The sequence below is a fragment of the Panicum virgatum genome, chromosome 9N, assembly GCF_016808335.1.
Source record: "Panicum virgatum strain AP13 chromosome 9N, P.virgatum_v5, whole genome shotgun sequence".
Lineage (NCBI taxonomy): Eukaryota > Viridiplantae > Streptophyta > Magnoliopsida > Poales > Poaceae > Panicum > Panicum virgatum.
Window position 1 is genome coordinate 76,722,961 of NC_053153.1, and position 18,620 is coordinate 76,741,580.

General features: G+C 48.8%; 3 protein-coding genes across 4 annotated transcripts; all 3 read left to right on the plus strand.

Moving 5' to 3' along the window:
- Positions 1–283: 283 nt before the first annotated feature.
- LOC120690842 (ethylene-responsive transcription factor ERF073-like) lies at positions 284–1,497 on the plus strand. The gene has a single exon (XM_039973688.1). The coding sequence runs from the start codon at positions 412–414 to the stop codon at positions 1,342–1,344; it is 933 nt and encodes a 310-aa protein (XP_039829622.1). The 5' UTR covers positions 284–411; the 3' UTR covers positions 1,345–1,497.
- Positions 1,498–8,983: 7,486 nt separating this feature from the next.
- On the plus strand, positions 8,984–10,258 carry LOC120693306 (ethylene-responsive transcription factor 1-like). Its single transcript, XM_039976730.1, has one exon. It carries the CDS (start codon positions 9,198–9,200, stop codon positions 10,110–10,112), a length of 915 nt encoding a protein of 304 aa, XP_039832664.1. The 5' UTR covers positions 8,984–9,197; the 3' UTR covers positions 10,113–10,258.
- A 5,225-nt stretch (positions 10,259–15,483) lies between these two features.
- LOC120692382 (ethylene-responsive transcription factor 1-like) lies at positions 15,484–17,039 on the plus strand. 2 transcript variants are annotated; one of them, XM_039975651.1, is made up of 3 exons: positions 15,484–15,801; positions 15,939–16,679; positions 16,749–17,039. In XM_039975651.1, the coding sequence occupies exons 1-2, from the start codon at positions 15,546–15,548 to the stop codon at positions 16,649–16,651; spliced, it is 969 nt and encodes a 322-aa protein (XP_039831585.1). In that variant the 5' UTR covers positions 15,484–15,545; the 3' UTR covers positions 16,652–16,679; positions 16,749–17,039. The 2 variants fall into 2 exon arrangements, with proteins under 2 accessions (XP_039831585.1, XP_039831584.1); XM_039975650.1 differs by having other exon boundaries at positions 16,768–17,039.
- Positions 17,040–18,620: the final 1,581 nt, after the last annotated feature.

The window sequence follows — 18,620 nt, forward strand, 5'->3', positions numbered from 1 at the left end:
CTGTCCCCCGCCGCGCCTCGCGCCAGCGGCCCGGACACAACTTGGACGCCGCGCAGGAGGGGAGCAAGGCAAAGGAGGCAGATGCATTGCACCTCCTCCTTCCGCTGGCGGGGTCCAACCGCCGCCGATAGCGACGAGGACAGACGAGCGGGGGGCCCGCGCCGGTCTTATCGCCTCACACGCTGCGATGAAGCTGCCTGCCCCCCGCGAATTTTGGAGGCGCCACGCCACGGCGTCCGTCCGTCGCCACCGCACCCCACTCCACCTCCTATTTAACAGCGCCTCGACGAGCCGAGACCTCCATTCCAAACCAAACACGAGAGCTATAGCGTCCGGCAAGTGATTAGTGACTCGCTTCATCTTCAACAACCAGCAAGCAGGCAAGGCAAGAGAGAAAGCAAGCAAGCAAAGATGTGCGGTGGTGCGATCCTCGCCGAGCTCATACCGAGCACGCCGGCGCACCGCGTCACGCCGGGCCACCTCTGGCCCGCGGCCAAGCAGCAGAGGGCCGACGACTTCGAGGCCGCGTTCCGGGAGTTTGACGGGGACTCCGACGAGGAGGTGCAGAGCAAGCCGCTCGGGTTCAACGCTTCCTCCGCCGGCGCCGCGACCAGGAAGCTGAGGAGGCAGCAGGAGGAGCTGCTGGCCGCGCCGGCGCCGAGCAGGCGCCGCAAGGCGGCGCAGTACAAGGGCGTCCGGCGCCGCCCGTGGGGCAAGTGGGCCGCCGAGATCCGCGACCCCGTCAAGGGCGTGCGCGTCTGGCTCGGCACCTTCTCCTCCGCCGAGGCCGCCGCGCTCGCCTACGACGCCGCCGCGCGCGACATCCGCGGGCCCAGGGCCAAGCTCAACTTCCCCTCGCCCACCGACGCCGCTCCTGCCGCCGGGCGCAAGCGCGCCCGCGCCGCCGAGTTCGTCGACCTCGTCGCCGACGAAGAGGACGACCAGCAGCGCTGCGCGGCGTCCGGCGTCAAACACGAGAGCGAGACCTCCGAGTCCGGCGGCGCCCTCCCGGACTTCTCTTGGCAGGGCGTGTCGGCGTACGACGAGGCCCCCGCCCCGGTGGCCGTCGAGGCCGAGGACCAGAGCGGCGCCAGCAAGCGCCCGAGGACCGAGCCGGAGAGCACCGACGAGGCGTCGCCCCGGGCCTCCGACTCCGAGTCGGACGCGCTGTTCGACGCGTTCCTCTTCGGCGACCAGCTCGCCTACTTCAACGGCGGCGCGTACGAGTCCCTCGACAGCCTGTTCAGCGCGGACGCCGTGCAGAGCAACGCCGCCGCGGACGAGGGGATGGGCCTGTGGAGCTTCGACGACGGCTGCCTCGTCGAGGACCACCTGTCGTTTTAAGCTTCTTCGCCTAATCGCCTGTGGTGAACGTCTTGTAAAATTACGGATGGTTTTGTGATCTTGTCTAGTTTGTAACTTTGGATCGAGGAAGAGATGAAATTACTGTTCTCAACAGATCCTGCCTCTCCCTTCATATGCAAGCGTTGATAATCATCGTACTCTTCTTAGTAATTGGTTTGATAGCCATGTGAATTGTCAAGAAAGAAATTGGTTTATACTTTTTTTTAAGAGGAAAGGGTAGCCCCCGTTTCATTCAATGAAAGAAACTAGTTCGATACATGGAAGTTCAGGCGTATTCGAAGGCGCCCGTCACATGTTCAACATCAGTAGCTAACATAGTAGTAGGTAACATTTCAACATCAGTAGCTAACATAGTAGTAGGTAACATCCTATCAAGAGGCGATCACTGGGTAGAGCGCCAGTGCTTGATGAACTTTCCGCAATCTCCGGTTGTTGCCAGCTTGGTAGAAGATGAGCATCTAGCGCCAAAGGTTCTCCCCAAGTGATCATCAGTGGTTCTCTGCAGCTTGCATCCAGCCGCACAATAATCTCCTCCAACTGGTGTGTGTTTCCTTCCTTGCCGAGGCAGGTCCATCGTCGGAGCATTCTCGCCACCTTGCACTTTAACATCCTTTCGTCCTTCCATCTTATCCCCTGAAAACAAATTTCATTCCTTAGTTTCTAGGTCGCCCACATAACAGCAGAGGTGCACATATTCAGAACAAGATATTTCTTCCTACTAAGCCACCACTTGGCCACACATTCAAAACCTCCCACGAGCTGTACATTAAACAGATCAGAGAAGAAGGACCAGATAGAGTTAACAACACAGCACTCAAAAAAGATATGATTTATGCTTTCAGGATCCGAGCAAAACAAACAAGATTTGTCAGAAACTTTCCTTCTTTTCGCCAGGTTATCTCTTGTTAGCAACTTATTTTTGCTTAGGAGCCATAGGAAAACTTGAACTCTTGGTGGAATGCACAGCCCCCAGACAGCACTAGGATAGATTGGCTTGATTCCACAAAAATTCACCACAGTATAGAGAGATTGGACCGAATAGATACCCTTAGAGTTGAAAGACCAGATCGGGGCATCAGGTTCATCAGTGAACACAATTGACTCCGCAATCTGGACAATCTCCAGCCAAGCATCCATCAGAACTGGTGGGAAGGATCTCCTAAATGAGAACTCAAAGTAGCCCCATCCCAGGCCTCGTGGATTGTCTTACCTTTTTCATTAACCAGAACATACAAAGGCCAAAACTGGATAGCTAGGCTAGAGTTCCCAAACCATCTATCCTCCCAAAACCTAATTTTGTTACCATCACCTACATTCCAGGCATGCCCCATTTGAGCAGCCTGTTTAGCCCAAAGAACCCTTTTCCAAAAAGGGGAAGTTCCTCTATCAGGGCAGCAAAACAGATTGGGAGCATTGGTTTTATACTTGTAATAAACCATTCTCCTCCACATGGCACTCTCATTCAGGTGATAACGTGAAATCCAAGAGGCCAACAGACACATATTCATTTGATGCAAATCAGGAATGCCTAAGCCACCATAATCCTGTTTCTGAGAACCTAGCTGCCAATTGGCCAGGTGGTACTTATGTTTCCCCTCCTCTAGATTATTCCAAAGGAAGTGGGCCATTTGGGAATTTATAGACTCAATAGCCCACTTAGGGAACTTGATAATGGACATAAGGTAAGTAGGGATACTGGCTAGACAGGATTTCAAAAGAGTCAGCCGCCCTCCATAAGAGAGTAATTTACCTTTCCAGCCAGCAATCCTTTTTATGACTTTGTCTACCACAGGTTGGATATCAATTCTTCTGAGTTTAGCATGATGCAGGGGAACCCCCAAGTAAGTGAAAGGAAAGCAGTCTACTGGACAACAAAATAAGCTAGCAAAATAGTTACATTTCTCCTCATCCAAGCCTAACATAAGAACATTACTTTTTTCAAAATTAATCTTCATGTCAGAGAGTTTTTCAAAACAGGCCAAAAGCCATTTGAAGTTCCTGGCTTTATCTAAGTCATTTTCCAGGAAAAGGAGAGTATCATATGCATATTGCAGGCTGATAATGCCTCCTGGGAAAGCTTCAGGCATCAGACCTGTTATCAGGTTTTAGTTGGCTGCCTTGATAAGCATTCTGGTAAAAACATCTGCCACCAAGTTAAACAAAAGAGGGGACAGGGGGTCCCCCTGTCTGAGGCCCTTACCAGCTTTAAAGTATGAAATGTCCTCCTCATTAATCCTAACACAAATGGAGCTTCCTCTAACCACATTCCTGATCCAGCCTCTCCACTTTGGACCAAACCTTCTAGAGGAGAGCATATCTTCAAGAAACTTCCAATCCACCCTATCATAGGCTTTCTCATAATCAAGCTTTAGAACCACACCTTCCTTTTTTTTCCTGGCAATCTCATGAATCAATTCATGAGCTGTCACTACACTTTCCAAGATAAATCTACCTTTTATGAAAGCAGATTGATTTGGCGCAATTAATCTGTGGATAATCCTAGTCAATCTATTATTCAAGGTCTTAGAAAAGATCTTAAAACTGCAGTTCAGAAGGCTAATAGGTCTAAATTTCTTCAAGGATTTGGCTTCATTCTCCTTAGGTATCAATACCATAGTGGCATAATTAATTCTTGAGAGATTCAGATCTCCTTTTCCAAAGGCATTAAAAAGTCCCAACAAATCCTCCTTAATAGTATCCCAGAACTTTTCATAAAAGAGGAAAGGAAGTCCATCAGGACCAGGAGCTCCTTCAGCATAAGAGCCAAAGACAGCCTCCTTTACCCCTGCCTCTGAAAAGTCTGCTTCTAGCAAGGCATTCTCCTCTGCAGTCACTTTCTCTTCCTCTTTCCAAAAAGTATCCTCCAAGCATAACCCTAAATTAGGTTCTGACCCAAAGAGGGTACTATAGTATTCCAGAGCAAGCTTAAGCATGCCAGGGGTGTCTTCAACAAGACCACCAGGACCCTCAAGGGCATTGATGGTCTTTTTCCTTCTCCTTTGGTTAGCAACAGCCTGAAAGTAAGCTGTATTCTTATCACCCTCCTTGACATCCCTATCTCTTGATCTTTTTCTTGCCTTTATCGCCTCCATTTTCCATATCTTATCCAGCTCATCCAGTGTCCTCTCCATATCCTCTCTTTCCATATTTGTGATGGAGCCATTCTCATATTTAGTATCTAGATTGTCATATCTTTCCCTAAGTCTCTGTTTCTCCTTTCTGATGCCAGCATCTACATTCCTTGCCCAACCTCTCAGCTTCTTCCTTAGGAGCCTGATTTTGAACTGCCAGATATCCATAGAATTAGCCAGAGAGCAGGGGGAATTCCAAATCTTTTTAACCAGATCAGGGAAGTCAGGTTGGAGAAGCCACCACTTCTCAAATCTAAACGGGCTTTATTTTGGGGTACTATTGATGCCAAAGTTGATGACAAGGGGAACATCGTCACTACCTGCCCTAGAGGCACTTTTGACACTAGCTAAAGGATACATGTGGTCAAAGGAAGTGTTAACCAGCACCCTATCCAGGGAAGCCATAATGGGATTCTCTTGGTTATTAAACCAAGTGAAGCCCCTGGAAGGGTCCTTAATCTCCAGCAGGCCCCAAGAATTAATCCAATCATTAAAGGCATCAGTCCAATAATGATCCACAATGTCATTGCTTTTCTCCTCTTGGTGCGTGACTAGATTAAAATCCCCACCTATAATCATAGGACCATCCCAATTATCAAAAATGGAATGAAGCTCATCAATGAACCCCTGTTTTCCTTCCTCATAACGGGAACCATAAACTACACCTAATCTCCAAACTTTCTTGTCTAGCACATTCCTAAAAACTGCAGTAGCACAGAATTGAAAATTCTGGCAACCAATAATTTCTAGCAAGCTATTTTTGGCTCCAATCAAGATACCACCAGCTGTCCCATTAGCAGGCAGCCAGTGCCAAGAGAAGTAAGGGTTAAAGACTCTTAGAAGAGCTTCACTAAAGGACTCTTTCTTGGTTTCTTGAAGACCAACAAAACTGAGATTATTGTTAGCAATAAAATCAGCAACACATTTAACCCTACCAGCCTTATTCAGGCCTCTAACATTCCAGAAGGCTCCTATCATTATGGCTTATTTTAGAATTAACTAAGTTCTGGCCTACAATCTTGGCCCAGCTCTTTTCCCCAATTTCTAAGCTACTCCCTTTTAAAAGAGGAGATTTAGTGATGTTAACTAGAGGGGGGAACTCCTCAGCATTAATGGATACATCTAGGTTGACAGGCAAGGTAATCTCAGGATTACATTGAAATTGGTTTATACTGTATCCAATAATACCTAACCTGGAAACAAGGTATAAAAACCAGGAAATTGAAACGATGAACATGGATCCTTGTCTATCCTCAGAGTAAGAGGAAAAACGTCAAGCAATACGTTTGTTCCACGGTTGACTAGAAGACCTAACCGGCCAACCTTCATCCGGCCAGAGCAAGAAAGATAATGATCGCAGTGAACATTATTTTGGTGAATTTCACATCGTCGTAATTATGATCCTAGTTGGGAGATGATCATATTCTAGAAGCCACAAATGATATCGACCTCATGAGAGATCTGTAGGATACTACATGATCATCATCGTTACACTTAACTTTAACAACACTTGAAATTGGGTAGCGCTAATGAACAATTCAGTTTTCCATTTTAATCTGACATGTTTTTACTGTCTACGTGTCATTCAGGTATCAGGATATAGGGCCTGATTGGTTCTCTGCTCCAGGCAGCCAGGCTCGCGCTGGCCATCCAGGCTCGTGCTGGCCAGGCTCCCGTGGTACAACATCAAGTTGTTTGGTTCACGTTTTCCCACAGCTAGGCCAGCCAGAGCAACTGATTGGTTACACATTTAACTAGTTTGACCAGTCACTTTTGTTTGCCTAGAAGCTGGCCCCATGCTCACTCCTACATCACGGCAGCCAGGCTCACCGTGTGCGACTGATTTCCACGTTCCTCCAGAGCGAGGCTCGTGGAAGCCTTTTGCACCGCCGGAGCCAGGCTCGCTACCTCATACAGGTATCCAAACAGCCTTAAACTGCACCCCGTGAGCCTGGCTAGAGGTTGATACAGGGAACCAATCAGCCCCTATGTGATCCTACTGTATATGAGAGAACATCTTAATTAGTTAATTGTATGATCTTATACGATTGATGTATCGTGCAAAGAAATAAGATATTGATATCAGAAAGGCGTGGTAATCATAATACTAATCAAGAGTTCGGTAATGATCTCATGAGCTGTGGGACGATTATTATACAGGATTATGATCGTTAGAATCAATTTTATCAGCACCTAAAATTCTAAACTATGAGCAATTAAGTTTTCACTTTAATCTGACATATCCTCACTCTTCACACACAGTAACACATTAGGGTATGTTTTTTCCGATCCGAGGTTTTATCCCATTTCCATTACATGAGTGGAAATTTCACGGTTTCTGCGTTACAGAAACAACAGGAAAAAGGGGAACGCCAAGCCAAAAGGGGGTGAAACTTGAAAAACTTTGACTCTCCAAAATTCTTGGAATGACTTATAATTTGGAACGGAGGGAGTACCCTGATTCAAGCTAGATAGCTCGCATAGAGTTCAAAACCCTAGGATTCCTAGGGTCCAAAACCCAAAAGAAGCCTTACATATGATCAATTTTATATATATGTGATTTATATAAGATGCAAAAATTTATATATGTGATTGATCGAATGGTTGGCTCATATATGATTAAGTTTTGTTTTAAAGCTGATGTTAAAATTAAAATAACATGAATAAGACCACTCAATTTTTAATTATTTTGTTACATAAATATTATGTATTTTTTAAAAAATATAAAAGGAGATATAATAATATCGCGGACAGGCATATGGGAACACATCATTGCACAACATATTTTACGCAGGAGGAGTAAGCAGAGTTTAACACATCTTGTATTGTACAAAGTCAAGGCTTCATTCGGTGATGACAAGAGATATTGTTGAAGATTCATGATGAGGGGGGAAAAAAGCGAGTGATAATAAGATAAACTTTGCCAGCTGCAAGCATGAGCCCCCAAACGATAGGGAAGAAGGTATTTTTATTTTTTTTTATTATCACATCGGTTGCATTATTTTGTCGGCAACCCTCTGGGAGGAGACACTGAACTTGGCTCCTCTTGCTTGCAGGGCGTCGCTCAAGTTGCAAATTTTCAATGATACATGTCGCAATCTCACCATGAGAGCCAGCCAGCCCGGCTAAAAAAGGTGTCGACATACGGGCTCCATCCCATCATCTAAGGCACAGAAGCTCCATGATCCCTTGAAACAGCCAAACCAAGATGTTGCCATCCTCACAGCCCGATCATCACTGCTCCAGGCCAAGCCTGGCTGTTTGTGTATACGTGCGTGCACAGAGCACCTGTATCGTCAGTGCTAGTATTTTGTAATTTTGATATGTAGGATCTGAGTTATCCGTACTCTGGGGTTTTGACTTTTTGTCATGCATGATGCGTGTGTCCAAAGTCTTCATTTTTCGCCGTTCCACCTAGCCACACTGCCAACGAGCTGAGCTACGGTATGGAAGTGGAAATGAATCTGAATGTTGAGTGGTAAGTGCTTGTATTGTGGCGATGGGTGTGCTCAACCTGTGAAAAGAATCAAAATCATTATTGCTGCCTGCCTGTAATTTTTGGTTAAGCTAAATCATTCTATGCATCCTATTCTATTCATCATCATCATCCTAAGCTGCTGTTCCCAAATTCGAGTCCTGGCTACACAGTAGGTTTGTTCAGTGTGAGATACCGCTCTCCCGGTGATACCGGGACCGGAAACGATCCATGGTTTTTGTGTTCCATATGGTGGGTAAGGCAGCAGCCTTCAACAGGAAAGCTGGTTAGCAGCAGTGCTGACCTGCTTATATATTAATCGCCAGGTGATTACTGATTGGATGATCTGTATACATATAAACAAATACATTCATAGCAAAACTTTAGGTAGGTAGGTTGAACGATGACTCAGAGCGTCATGACTAGCGACTCAGGATTGATATTTGTTAGTATCAGATCAGATGACTTGCTTGTGATAATATATATACTTATCAAGTTGATGCTAGATAGGTTCGTCATAAAACTAGCATGATCCATCCAATCGCATGAACTAGCTTTTTAAGGACCACGAGAGTAATTGATCAGCATCCACTTGGTGTTAGTAGATACCGTCCTGGAAAACTGGCAAGCCGTACCAGGTTTCGGTATCGCACGATTCCACCTTTGAACCTATCTTCTCAGCGGGGGAACAAAACAAGGAGAGGATTTATCATTCAATTTTCGTGTTACTGAAATCCGTTTTACTGCTAGTATGTACTGTACGCCGTTTGATAAAGTTTCGCAAATTTTTAATCGCCTCTTTCAGAAGAAGAACGGGGAAGCTGTTAAGCCCCATGCGGACGTGTTGACTTTCAGGTCGACGTGAATGGCTGGTGCAGAGACAAAGCAGCCATGAATTACTGGGTGGGTGGTGGGTGGAGTGCTAAGTCCAACAGCTGGAGCCACGCGCCCTTGGGGCCAATCGTAGTCGGGTCGTACGTGCTGGCCTGGAAGTCGCTAGTCTCCCTCTTCGTTCGGGACGAGGCCCCGCCGTCGCGGCGCTTTTCTTTCCTTCTCGGCTTCTCCCGCTTGCCCTTGACCCCCTCGCCCGGTCGCCCCGTCCAAGCGGCTCCCGACCTCCCTATAAAGTCGCCACCGCCGGCGACCGGCACCATCACACCACCACACCGATCTACAACTGCTTCACAGAATCACAGTTCAGTCATCACTCCGACCGACAGAGCAAGATGTGCGGCGGTGCGATCCTCGCGGAGCTCATACCCAGCGGCGGCCGGAGGGGAGCCCCCGCCGCGGCGGCCAAGGACGACGACTTCGAGGCCGCCTTCCGGGAGTTCGACGAGGACTCCGAGGAAGAGGTCGTGATGCTGACGGAGCGCAAGGCGTCCGCGCTTGGCGCCCGCGCCGCCGGGGCCCGGCGCAACATGCGTCCGAGCCAGTACCACGGCGTCCGGCGGAGGCCGTGGGGCAAGTGGGCGGCCGAGGTCCGCGACCCCGTCAGGGGCGTCCGCGTCTGGCTCGGCACCTTCGCCACCGCCGAGGCCGCCGCGCGCGCCTACGACGACGCGGCGCGCGACCTCCGCGGCGCCGGCGCCAAGCTCAACTTCCCGTCCTCCGACACGGCGCGCACCCGCAAGCGACGCGCCGCCGCCGCGATCGCCAAGGCGGCGCCGTACGTCGACCTCGTCGACGACGGAGCGGATGTTCTCGGCGCGCACGCGCTGTCGTTCAAGAACGAGGCCGCCGAAACCAGCGACACCATCTCCGGCGGCAGCAGCTGCGGCGGCTCCCTGCCGGACTTCTCGTGGCAGGGCATGTCCGCGACCGACGACGGCGCGGCGCGGCCTGATGCTGACTTCCACATCGAGCCAGACGGGCCCGTGGTGGAGCTCGGCTGCCCCAGCAAGCGGGCCCGTACCGTACCCCAGGAGGAGGTGGTGGTGGCGCCACCGGCGGCGTCCGAGGGATCCGCCACCCTGCTGTTGGACGTTTTCATGTTCGGAGACCAGTTCAGCTTCTTCGACGGCGGCGCGTACGAGTCTCTGGACGGCCTGTTCGGCGGCGACGCCGTGGAGAGCAACCAGAGCGCGGTGCTCTGGAGCTTCGACGACAACCGTCTTGTCGAGGACACCATGTGCTATTAGTTGTTGGCCTGTCCCCTGCGCTTCAGTGCTTCACAGTCGCTGTACAAATGCTCTTGTTGCTGTGAGCAAAGCGTCCCTGTAATTTCAAACTCTGTGCAGCAGCATATGAGTTTTTTTCGAGTATCGAGTCTGCATCTTGATCGTTACATTCTGCTTCTTGATCGTTCAGTGATTGCTAGCATTTTATTGTTCATGAAGACAGTGCGTGATCTTGTCGTAGCGTTTGGCCAGAGTACGTGTAAGTGTAAGACGCTGCCCTTTTATACAATCAGCACGCTGAACTGCTGAAGCAACGGGTCGCCTGGACTTGGTTGATCAGCCTGGCAGTGTGGTCGCAGAACACGGTGTGATGCAGAGGAGGCGAGGAGCGGAGGACGAGATGCTCCTCGTCGCTTGGGCGTGGCGTTCATCGGCTGGGCTCCCCGGACGATTTCCAGACAGCACATAATCATTGTGCTTCTGGACGTTTGACCATTCTCTTTACGGAAATTCTGTGTAGCGATTACACGTGGTAAGTTCTCTTTCAGCCATCTACATTGTTTCGGGACGTGGGGAAATGGGTGTAACAAATGGGTGGGGGGAGTGAAAATAAAAGTAAGTTTTATTTCTTATATTTAACTATTATTTGAGGAATGCTATAACTTATTGCGTACAAACTTTTTGTGTGTTAAAATTCCGAAATAACATTTTATACTCTCTGCAAAATAACGAAATTTGCAAAATGTCAAATATTTTTTGGTTTGCTGCAATAGCGTGAAAAAAATTATTTCGTGAAAAAAATTTGCAGTAAAATTTCGAAATGTGAAACTTCTTTGCGTGCGAAAATTGACTTCGTGAAAAAATTTGTGGTGAAGTTTGGAAAAGTAAATTTTTTTTGTTTGCTACAATAGCATGCAAAGATTTATGTGCTGAAAAATATTTATGGTAGACTTTCGAATTGTAAAAAAATTCGTTTGCTGCAATAACGTGCCAAATTTTTTTTGCTAAAGCTTCAAAATGTCAAACATTTTGCTGGCGATGTATTTAAATGGGCAAAAAACCAGCGGGATGCAAAAAAATAAAAAAAAAGTTTACAAAAAAAGTTGTTGCGAGAAAAATAAGTACAATGTTAACAGAAAAAATAAAGTTATCATGTAGCGACTGTTTAAAACAAAAATGCTAAAACCTGCCCTTTTACCAACAAGAGAACTAACTCACTCTAAGAAACAACTCGACCAGGGACACATGACCATTCACACTTTGCACTAATGTAAGAACTAATCACTCACATAAATGCAACAAAGAACATTTATACACTATCTGCAGTATCTTACAACATTAGTATCTCTATAGAAAGCTCTGTATACTATAAGGTACAAAAGGCTTGTTCATATCAGAGCAGCAAGGTCATTTTGCTACCCGCAGCCAGCAATGGAGGGACTTCAGGACCATATTAAGCTTCTCGAAGATGATAAGAGAACAAACTTCTCTCAGTAATATGAGCCGGTAAATTGCTTAAAAAAACCTTAAAACCAAAAGAGAGATGCATTATGTGTAAGCTCAGCAAGAGACTACAGAATAAAACTGATTTGCTTGTAATTACCACACCAAAATGTCAATATCAAACCAAATATTCTGGCTTAGCAATCAGTTCCATGTTTACGAGTCGAGAAAAAAAAAGTTGTTGCGTACCAAGGACTGAGTCCAAGAATCAGGATGTGCCTAGAATTGACACAAAAACAGTACTCCATACAGATAGCTAGACTGAATGAGCCTATTGGGATGAACATATGATTCCAATCTGTGGCTAATTGATAGAGTTGGTCTGGGGATAACTATGAGAAATCCATATACACACCATTTTATATAATGTAACATCTGACTGAGGAAGTGCATACTTCTCAACACTGAGTCGCCGACTAAACTTGAATGGCAGGGCTGCTTGTGCAATGTAATCATAATGAATTACCTAAATAAGCTAAGATGGAAGCCATTAGTGTTGCAAGTTTGACTGGTAATAGTTTCTGTTCTTAAACAAGCTACACTATGCATTGTTGAAGTAAAAGAATTGTACTCGGTGTTAATTGTTAAAAATATCACAAGAATCTCAGGTTAGCATTCATATATTTGTAAAAGAAAAAAGGGTATGCACTAAAATAAGTTGGTATGCACTAAAATTTTTTCGTTTGCTGCAGTAACGTGCCAAAAATTTATTTGCTAAAGCTTCAAAATGTCAAACTTTTTGCCGGCGATGTATTTAAATGGGCAGAAAAAACAGCAGGAAGCAAAAAATAAAAAAAGTTTACAAAAAATTGTTGTGAGAAAAATAAGTACAATGTTAACAAAAAAATAAAGTTATCATGTAGCTACTGTTAAAACAAAAATGTTGCAACAAAAATATCTGCAGTACAACACAAAAGATCCGGCGGCGGCGGTGCCGGAGGAGCCCACGGCGGCGCCGGAGCGCGGATCCAGCGGCGCGCGGAGGCGGATTCGGCGTCACGCGCAGCGGTGGAGAGCGGATCCGGCGGCGCGCGGCGGGGGGGGGGGGGGGAGCTCGGATCCGGCGGCGGCGGTGCCGGAGGAGCCCGCGACGGCCGAGGGAGGCGGATCCAGTGGCGCCGCCGATGGGGGAGCCCGCGGCGGCCCAGGGAGGAAGGGGAGCGCGGCTCCGGGGGAGGAAGGGGGAGCGGCGGCGCGGGGGAGGTGCGCGCGGCTCCAGGGAGGAAGGGGAGCGGGCTCAGGGGGAGGGGAGGGAGCGCAGGCTCCGGGGAGGAAGGGGGGCGGCGGCATCAGCGGGGAGGGGAGGGAGCGCAGCAGCGCCGGGGAGGAAGAGGGAACGGGGAAGGAGAAAGGTGCGGGGAAGGGGGAAGGAAAAAATCGACCGCTAGAGGCGGAAGTTACGGTCGACCTTAAACTCAGCATCGCGATGTGCAGCGCGTCCGACGTGGACGCTCCTACTACGGATTCCTCGGTTCGGGTACATGAACGTTAGTAAGTTGCACAAGTGACAAGTCCATTTCCTAACGCCAGTTGAAGTTAGGCTATCAAGTTGTGCACATGTGCGGTCACAAACAAGTTGGTCTGGCACTGTCCACTGTGAACTCACGGAGATGCAGGGCGCCGTCTGTTTGATTCTCTGCACTGAGCGATGGCTTGGAATGATATTGCAGCCAAATGCCGAGTAATCGTTCTTGATGAAGGTTAGTTGAATAGCATGTCTATTTAACCAAGAGCGATTACCCACGAATGGTCACCTTTAAGTAGATGAAGTAACCGTTCCTCAAGAACGATTACCGACGAAGTAATTGTTCTTGAGGAAGGCCACCAAGATGTGACGATCAGGAGCGAGCAGCCACACGAAAACACTCCAAGAAACCTAATTGCCCACTATCCCGTGCAGGATCATCAGCGTGTAGAGGTTACAGAGGCCTGCTCTCACCAAAACTGTGCGTGCAATGCTAATAATGGGATGCAGAGAAACAACTAAGAGAAAGAGAGAAGGGAGAGGTCTCCTAAGCGTAGAGAAGACAGTACCTTGAGTGTTGAGTTGTGTGGAATGAGAGAAGAGGGGGTTGGTTACGTTTATATAGTGGTGGTAGTGCATCAGGTAACTGGCAATGTTTTATGTCTCACAATCATTTAATTGCATTCAACGGCAAAATATTTCTCATCTCAGCTCATCGCACCAACCAGCCAGTCGAGCCCAAGCACGAGCCGAGCCACAGCCTCAATCGAGTCACACCCACACCCACGGCCTCGGCCTGGTGAGGCGAGCGAGCGCGTATGGCTCACCAATTCCATCTTGCCGGCTTCACAAATAGTGTTCACATGGTCCACCATTTATGTCGATTGGGATGCTCCTCAAATGTCCATACAGAATCAATTTATTATTCCCTAGCATTAATTAGTGTTTTTCAATTCTTTTATTGTAAATGAATAAAATGGGCTAAATCCAAATTCCAACAACCTGCCTCTCTAATTGTCTGCACCCAGCTATGACCTATGTCCAGTGTGATATTGTTACCAAGGATTTAATATGGAAAAACAGGAAGCAAAAAAGAAATGAAACTGTGAAATAGACAGGATAAAAAACCATAAAGACAAATATAGACCAGCGTAGCACGTCCTATGAACTGTTTCGGAATCCAGACTATTCGTATTCTCTTTGTTTTTTATTGATAGGACGTATTTAGGATTTCATAAGGTCAAATTTTATAAGTTTTGGCCAAGAACTAGTCATATACATTTAGTGTCTAAAAGTTATATCAACATATTCCTATTTCACATATATTTAATATATAATACTAGCTTTGTAATAATTAATCATTATTTAATGAATGAAGATTTGTTTTAATATTCCTTTCCAGCACCTAATACGCGTTATAAAAAAAAGGGGGAGGAAGTACATTGCTTTGGTTTGGCCAAGTAGGCGGAACGTGGTGGCCACAAAGCTATACGCCTATACCCAAACATAGGAGCATTGAACGTGCCATTGGGGATAAAGTAGTCAAAATTTCTGCGTAGCTGATGTGCCCATTCTAATCCCTTATTTATTAGCTGTTTGTTGATCTGTTTGCTCTACCTTAAAACTAAGTTGTTGGCGTGACGCCAACGATGGTTGTTGTTATGTGACCGTGACATCATTGCTCAAGTAATCAACATGGCTAGTGCAGTGGGACGAGACCGATTAGCTCCCCGGCGTCCTTTTGCAAGTTTATCATTGACGGCCAAGTGGGGAGGAACGTGGCCTTTGCACAAGTTGCTCTGGATGGTTGTCCGGCCTGAACGACGAGGAGGGATGAACCGGCAGCTGAAGGGACACACACCCAGATAGTTGCAGAGCAAATGGCGTTACCTGACGAACTGGGCGATTCCCCATTAGTGCTAGATAACTGCTAATATAATCGGCAACAATTCATGCTTAGCCCAAGCACGGTCAGAGCTCTCAAGTGAAGCATTAATGAACCAACTCTTTCTGAAAGGGTCGCCGTGATGGAATGGTTTATGGCCAGTCATCTACTTTGTGGCATGGTGAAGCATGGCATTTTCTGGTTGGTGTTGCCTTAGAGATATTTTTGTGTACTCAGAGCTCACCATCTTACTGCTCAGATTGTGATTCAGGCTAAAATATAATGCGGATCAGAAGTCATTGGGAAAATCCTTATATGCGCGTATCTTCGTCATTTCAGTTGGACGGCAAGTGTGAATCACCTTAGTTCCTTCAGATTATGTCTGAAGTATATATACGTACAACCCAGTAAGACCGGTAATGCAACGTGGCGTGCTAGCCTGCTAGGCGAGTGACATGTGGCATGCCAGTCATCATGCCAAGTCATCCGCCAACGGTCCTAGCTAGCAGCTGGTTTATAAATCACTTCCCTCCGTCGGCAACCTTCGTGGTTCTAAACAACACGAACAACCCAAGAAAAGCACTTTACGGAACGGTGAACAATGTGCGGGGGCGCCATCCTCGCGGAGCTGATCCCGTCGCCGCGCCGGGCGGCGTCGAAGCCGGTGACCGCGGGCCACCTTAGGCCGGCGGGCTCCGACTCCAAGAAAGCCGGCAGCGGGAGGAGCAAGAGGCACCAGCTCGCCGACGTCGACGACTTTGAGGCCGCCTTCGAGGACTTCGCCGACGATTTTGACGAGGAGGAGGTCGAGGACGGCCACCACTTCGTGTTCTCGTCCAAATCCGCATTCTCCCCAGGTAACCGATCAACATCGTGGCTCATTCGAGGGTTCAATAATCTGTGACCGGCAGAATGTTCACGCGCGTTCTTTGGTCTGATCGTGGCGTGCACAAGAGCTGTTAGTGTGTAATCTCAAGGGAAAGAACTCTTGTAGCCCACGGCGGGCGCGCGGCGCCGGCGACCCAGAAGAAGCGCGGCCGCCGCCACTTCCGCGGCATCCGGCAGCGCCCCTGGGGCAAGTGGGCGGCGGAGATCCGCGACCCGCACAAGGGCACCCGCGTCTGGCTCGGCACCTTCAACACCGCCGAGGACGCCGCCCGGGCCTACGACGTCGAGGCACGCCGCCTCCGCGGCAGCAAGGCCAAGGTCAACTTCCCCGCGGCCGGCGCGCGCCCACGCCGCGGCAACGCGCCGAGACCGCAGCGCCACCATGCTGCAGCGCAGCCCGCGTTGCTCGCAGGAGAGAAGCAGAGGGAGGAGGAGGTCGTGGTGAAGCCTGAAATTGGGGCGTCGTTCGACGTGGGCAGCTTCTTCGACATGACCTTCTCCGCCTTCCCCGCGGCGGCGCCGGCCATGGAGAGCTCCTTCACCGGCAGCGCCGGGTCGGAGTCCGGTAGCCCCGCAAAGAAGATGAGATACGACAACGACTCGTCCGATGGGATGAGCTCCGGCGGCGGCTCCGCGCTGGAGCTCGCTGACGAGCTCGCGTTCGATCCGTTCATGCTGCTCCAGATGCCCTACTCGGGTGGGTACGAGTCCCTCGACGGCCTGTTCGCCGTCGACGCCGCCCAGGACGTGAACAACGGCATGAACGGCGTCAGCCTGTGGAGCTTCGACGAGTTCCCCGACGACAGCGCTGTCTTCTAACGTGCCGGCCTACCAGTTTCCCTCAGCTGTAAGGGCACCTGAATTCATCACCATGGCTTTTCTGTTCCTCGTGTCCATCGATCACCCTACGTCACAGGCTCTGATTCTTTCTTCAGGGACGGCGGCGGTGCTCCACCGGACGATCGATGCAGCTGATGAGGGCGACTGCCGATCGGTTGCTTGTTTATTGATGTGTAATCATATGTCAGAGTACTGTACTGTACTGTGCTGCTTGAGTTTGCTCGCTAGATTCTGTATCTGTACTGCCTGCCTCCTGATCAAACTGTACTCTACTTTGAATATTTGTACAACTCGTTTGGTGCTTCCTATTGTGTTGTGGGTCAATAATCCTATGAATTTGATGAGGCATGTCGGTAATGGTCGTCTATATTGTACGGTTGTGATTGTTATGCCGTATAAGTTTGTGAACCTGGTTCTACATACTAGCCATCCTTCCATGTTTCAGCCGGAGTATGTAAGAGCATCTCCAGCAGATTTAGTAAAACTAGATACCTAAATTTGCTTTTAGGTATAGGAGAGAAAAGATTTAAGTTATGATTTTGTGCTCCTCTCCACCAGATTTGGTATAACTGGATACCTATAAAGCTTTCTAAAAATACTCTTATGTTGTAGGGTTTTTCGTAAAAGGTCCAAGACACAGAAAAACTATCAAAAATTACATATTTCACTAAGGGTCTTTTTGCAAAACATTACCTTCACACAAAAAAATCCCCTTCTACCTCCCTTCACACGCCGGTCGCCGCCTCCTCCCCTCCCGGCCCCTCCTCCTCCTCCTCTCCGGCATCCCGCGCCACCACCAGCGTCTCACGTCACCTCCGCTGTCCTGCGCCGCCACCGGCGCCCCGCGCCGCCTCCGAGGCACTGCTCTACCTTGGCTGCCGCAGAGGCCGAAGCCACGCCGAAGGAGGCCGTGCGGCGTGGGCCTTACTCGGTGCTCGCCTCGAGAGCTCGCACCTGGCTGCCCTCCTGGCGCCGGCGTTGCCGCGGATCTTGATCGACGGCGGCGAGCACCGGCGTGCTGAGGCTGAGGCGGGAGGCGGAGTCGGTGGCGAGCCCTGGCCGCGACGTCCTGCTCATCCATCTGGCCGCCGCGCATCCTGCCGGATCTGAGCCCTCCGGCTGGACTTCCATGGCGGCGGCGGCGAGACTCCAAGGCGGCGGCACGGGGCCTCTAGGGGCCGGTTGAACCTTTAGGAGGCGGCGCGGACCTCCTGCTCCAGGGGCAGTCGGCCCTCCAGCTTCAGGGGTAGCGGTGGCGCGACCTCCCAGGGGGCAGCCGGACTTCCATGTCGGCGGCGGCGGGGCACTCCATGCGGCGGCCGGACCTCCAGGAGGCGGCGCAGTGCGGGGAAAGCTCCGATCAGGAGCGGTTGGTCTCTCCCGCCACACACCTCCAGTTTTAGCAATCCACACTTTAGTTTGGTATATTTGGGTCAAGGAGAGAGAAATTTAGGTAATTTTCTAAAAAATTTAGGGATAGGTATCCATATACCAAATCTGCTGGAGCGGTTTTTTGGTGGATTTTAGGTATCCTGGCAGTTTTTAGGGATAGATATCCATTATAGCAAATCTGTTGGAGATGCTCTAATAAGGATAGATATCATAGTTTTTTGAATCGTGTCAGATGGTGAACAATTTTGCTTCTGGTATATATAGGTTGTGTTCTTTTTTTACTTGACATAGGTGAGACACATTTCCCCCTAATTGCATCAATAAGGCGCAATATATAACTGCATATCAACAACCTTGTTTTTTATGAAAAACAAGGTAAAACCCTACTGTACATCTCAAGGTCAATTTGGGAAAAATAGGGCTAAAACGATAACCACAAAGACAGCGACCATGCCCGGCACAAGGGTATACTTGAAGAACTCCTTCAAGCTTGAAAAATTAAATATTTTCTCAAAAAAAATTACATATTCGCAAACATGACAAAAACAGACTCAAG

Excerpts from the sequence above, each read along its gene's own strand:
- LOC120690842 (XM_039973688.1), top strand. The coding sequence starts at position 412 with ATGTGCGGTGGTGCGATCCTCGCCGAGCTCATACCGAGCACGCCGGCG.
- LOC120692382 (XM_039975651.1), top strand. The coding sequence starts at position 15,546 with ATGTGCGGGGGCGCCATCCTCGCGGAGCTGATCCCGTCGCCGCGCCGG. Across the intron at positions 15,802-15,938 it reads CAAATCCGCATTCTCCCCAG|CCCACGGCGGGCGCGCGGCG; the intron begins GTAACCGATCAA and ends GAACTCTTGTAG.
- LOC120693306 (XM_039976730.1), top strand. The coding sequence starts at position 9,198 with ATGTGCGGCGGTGCGATCCTCGCGGAGCTCATACCCAGCGGCGGCCGG.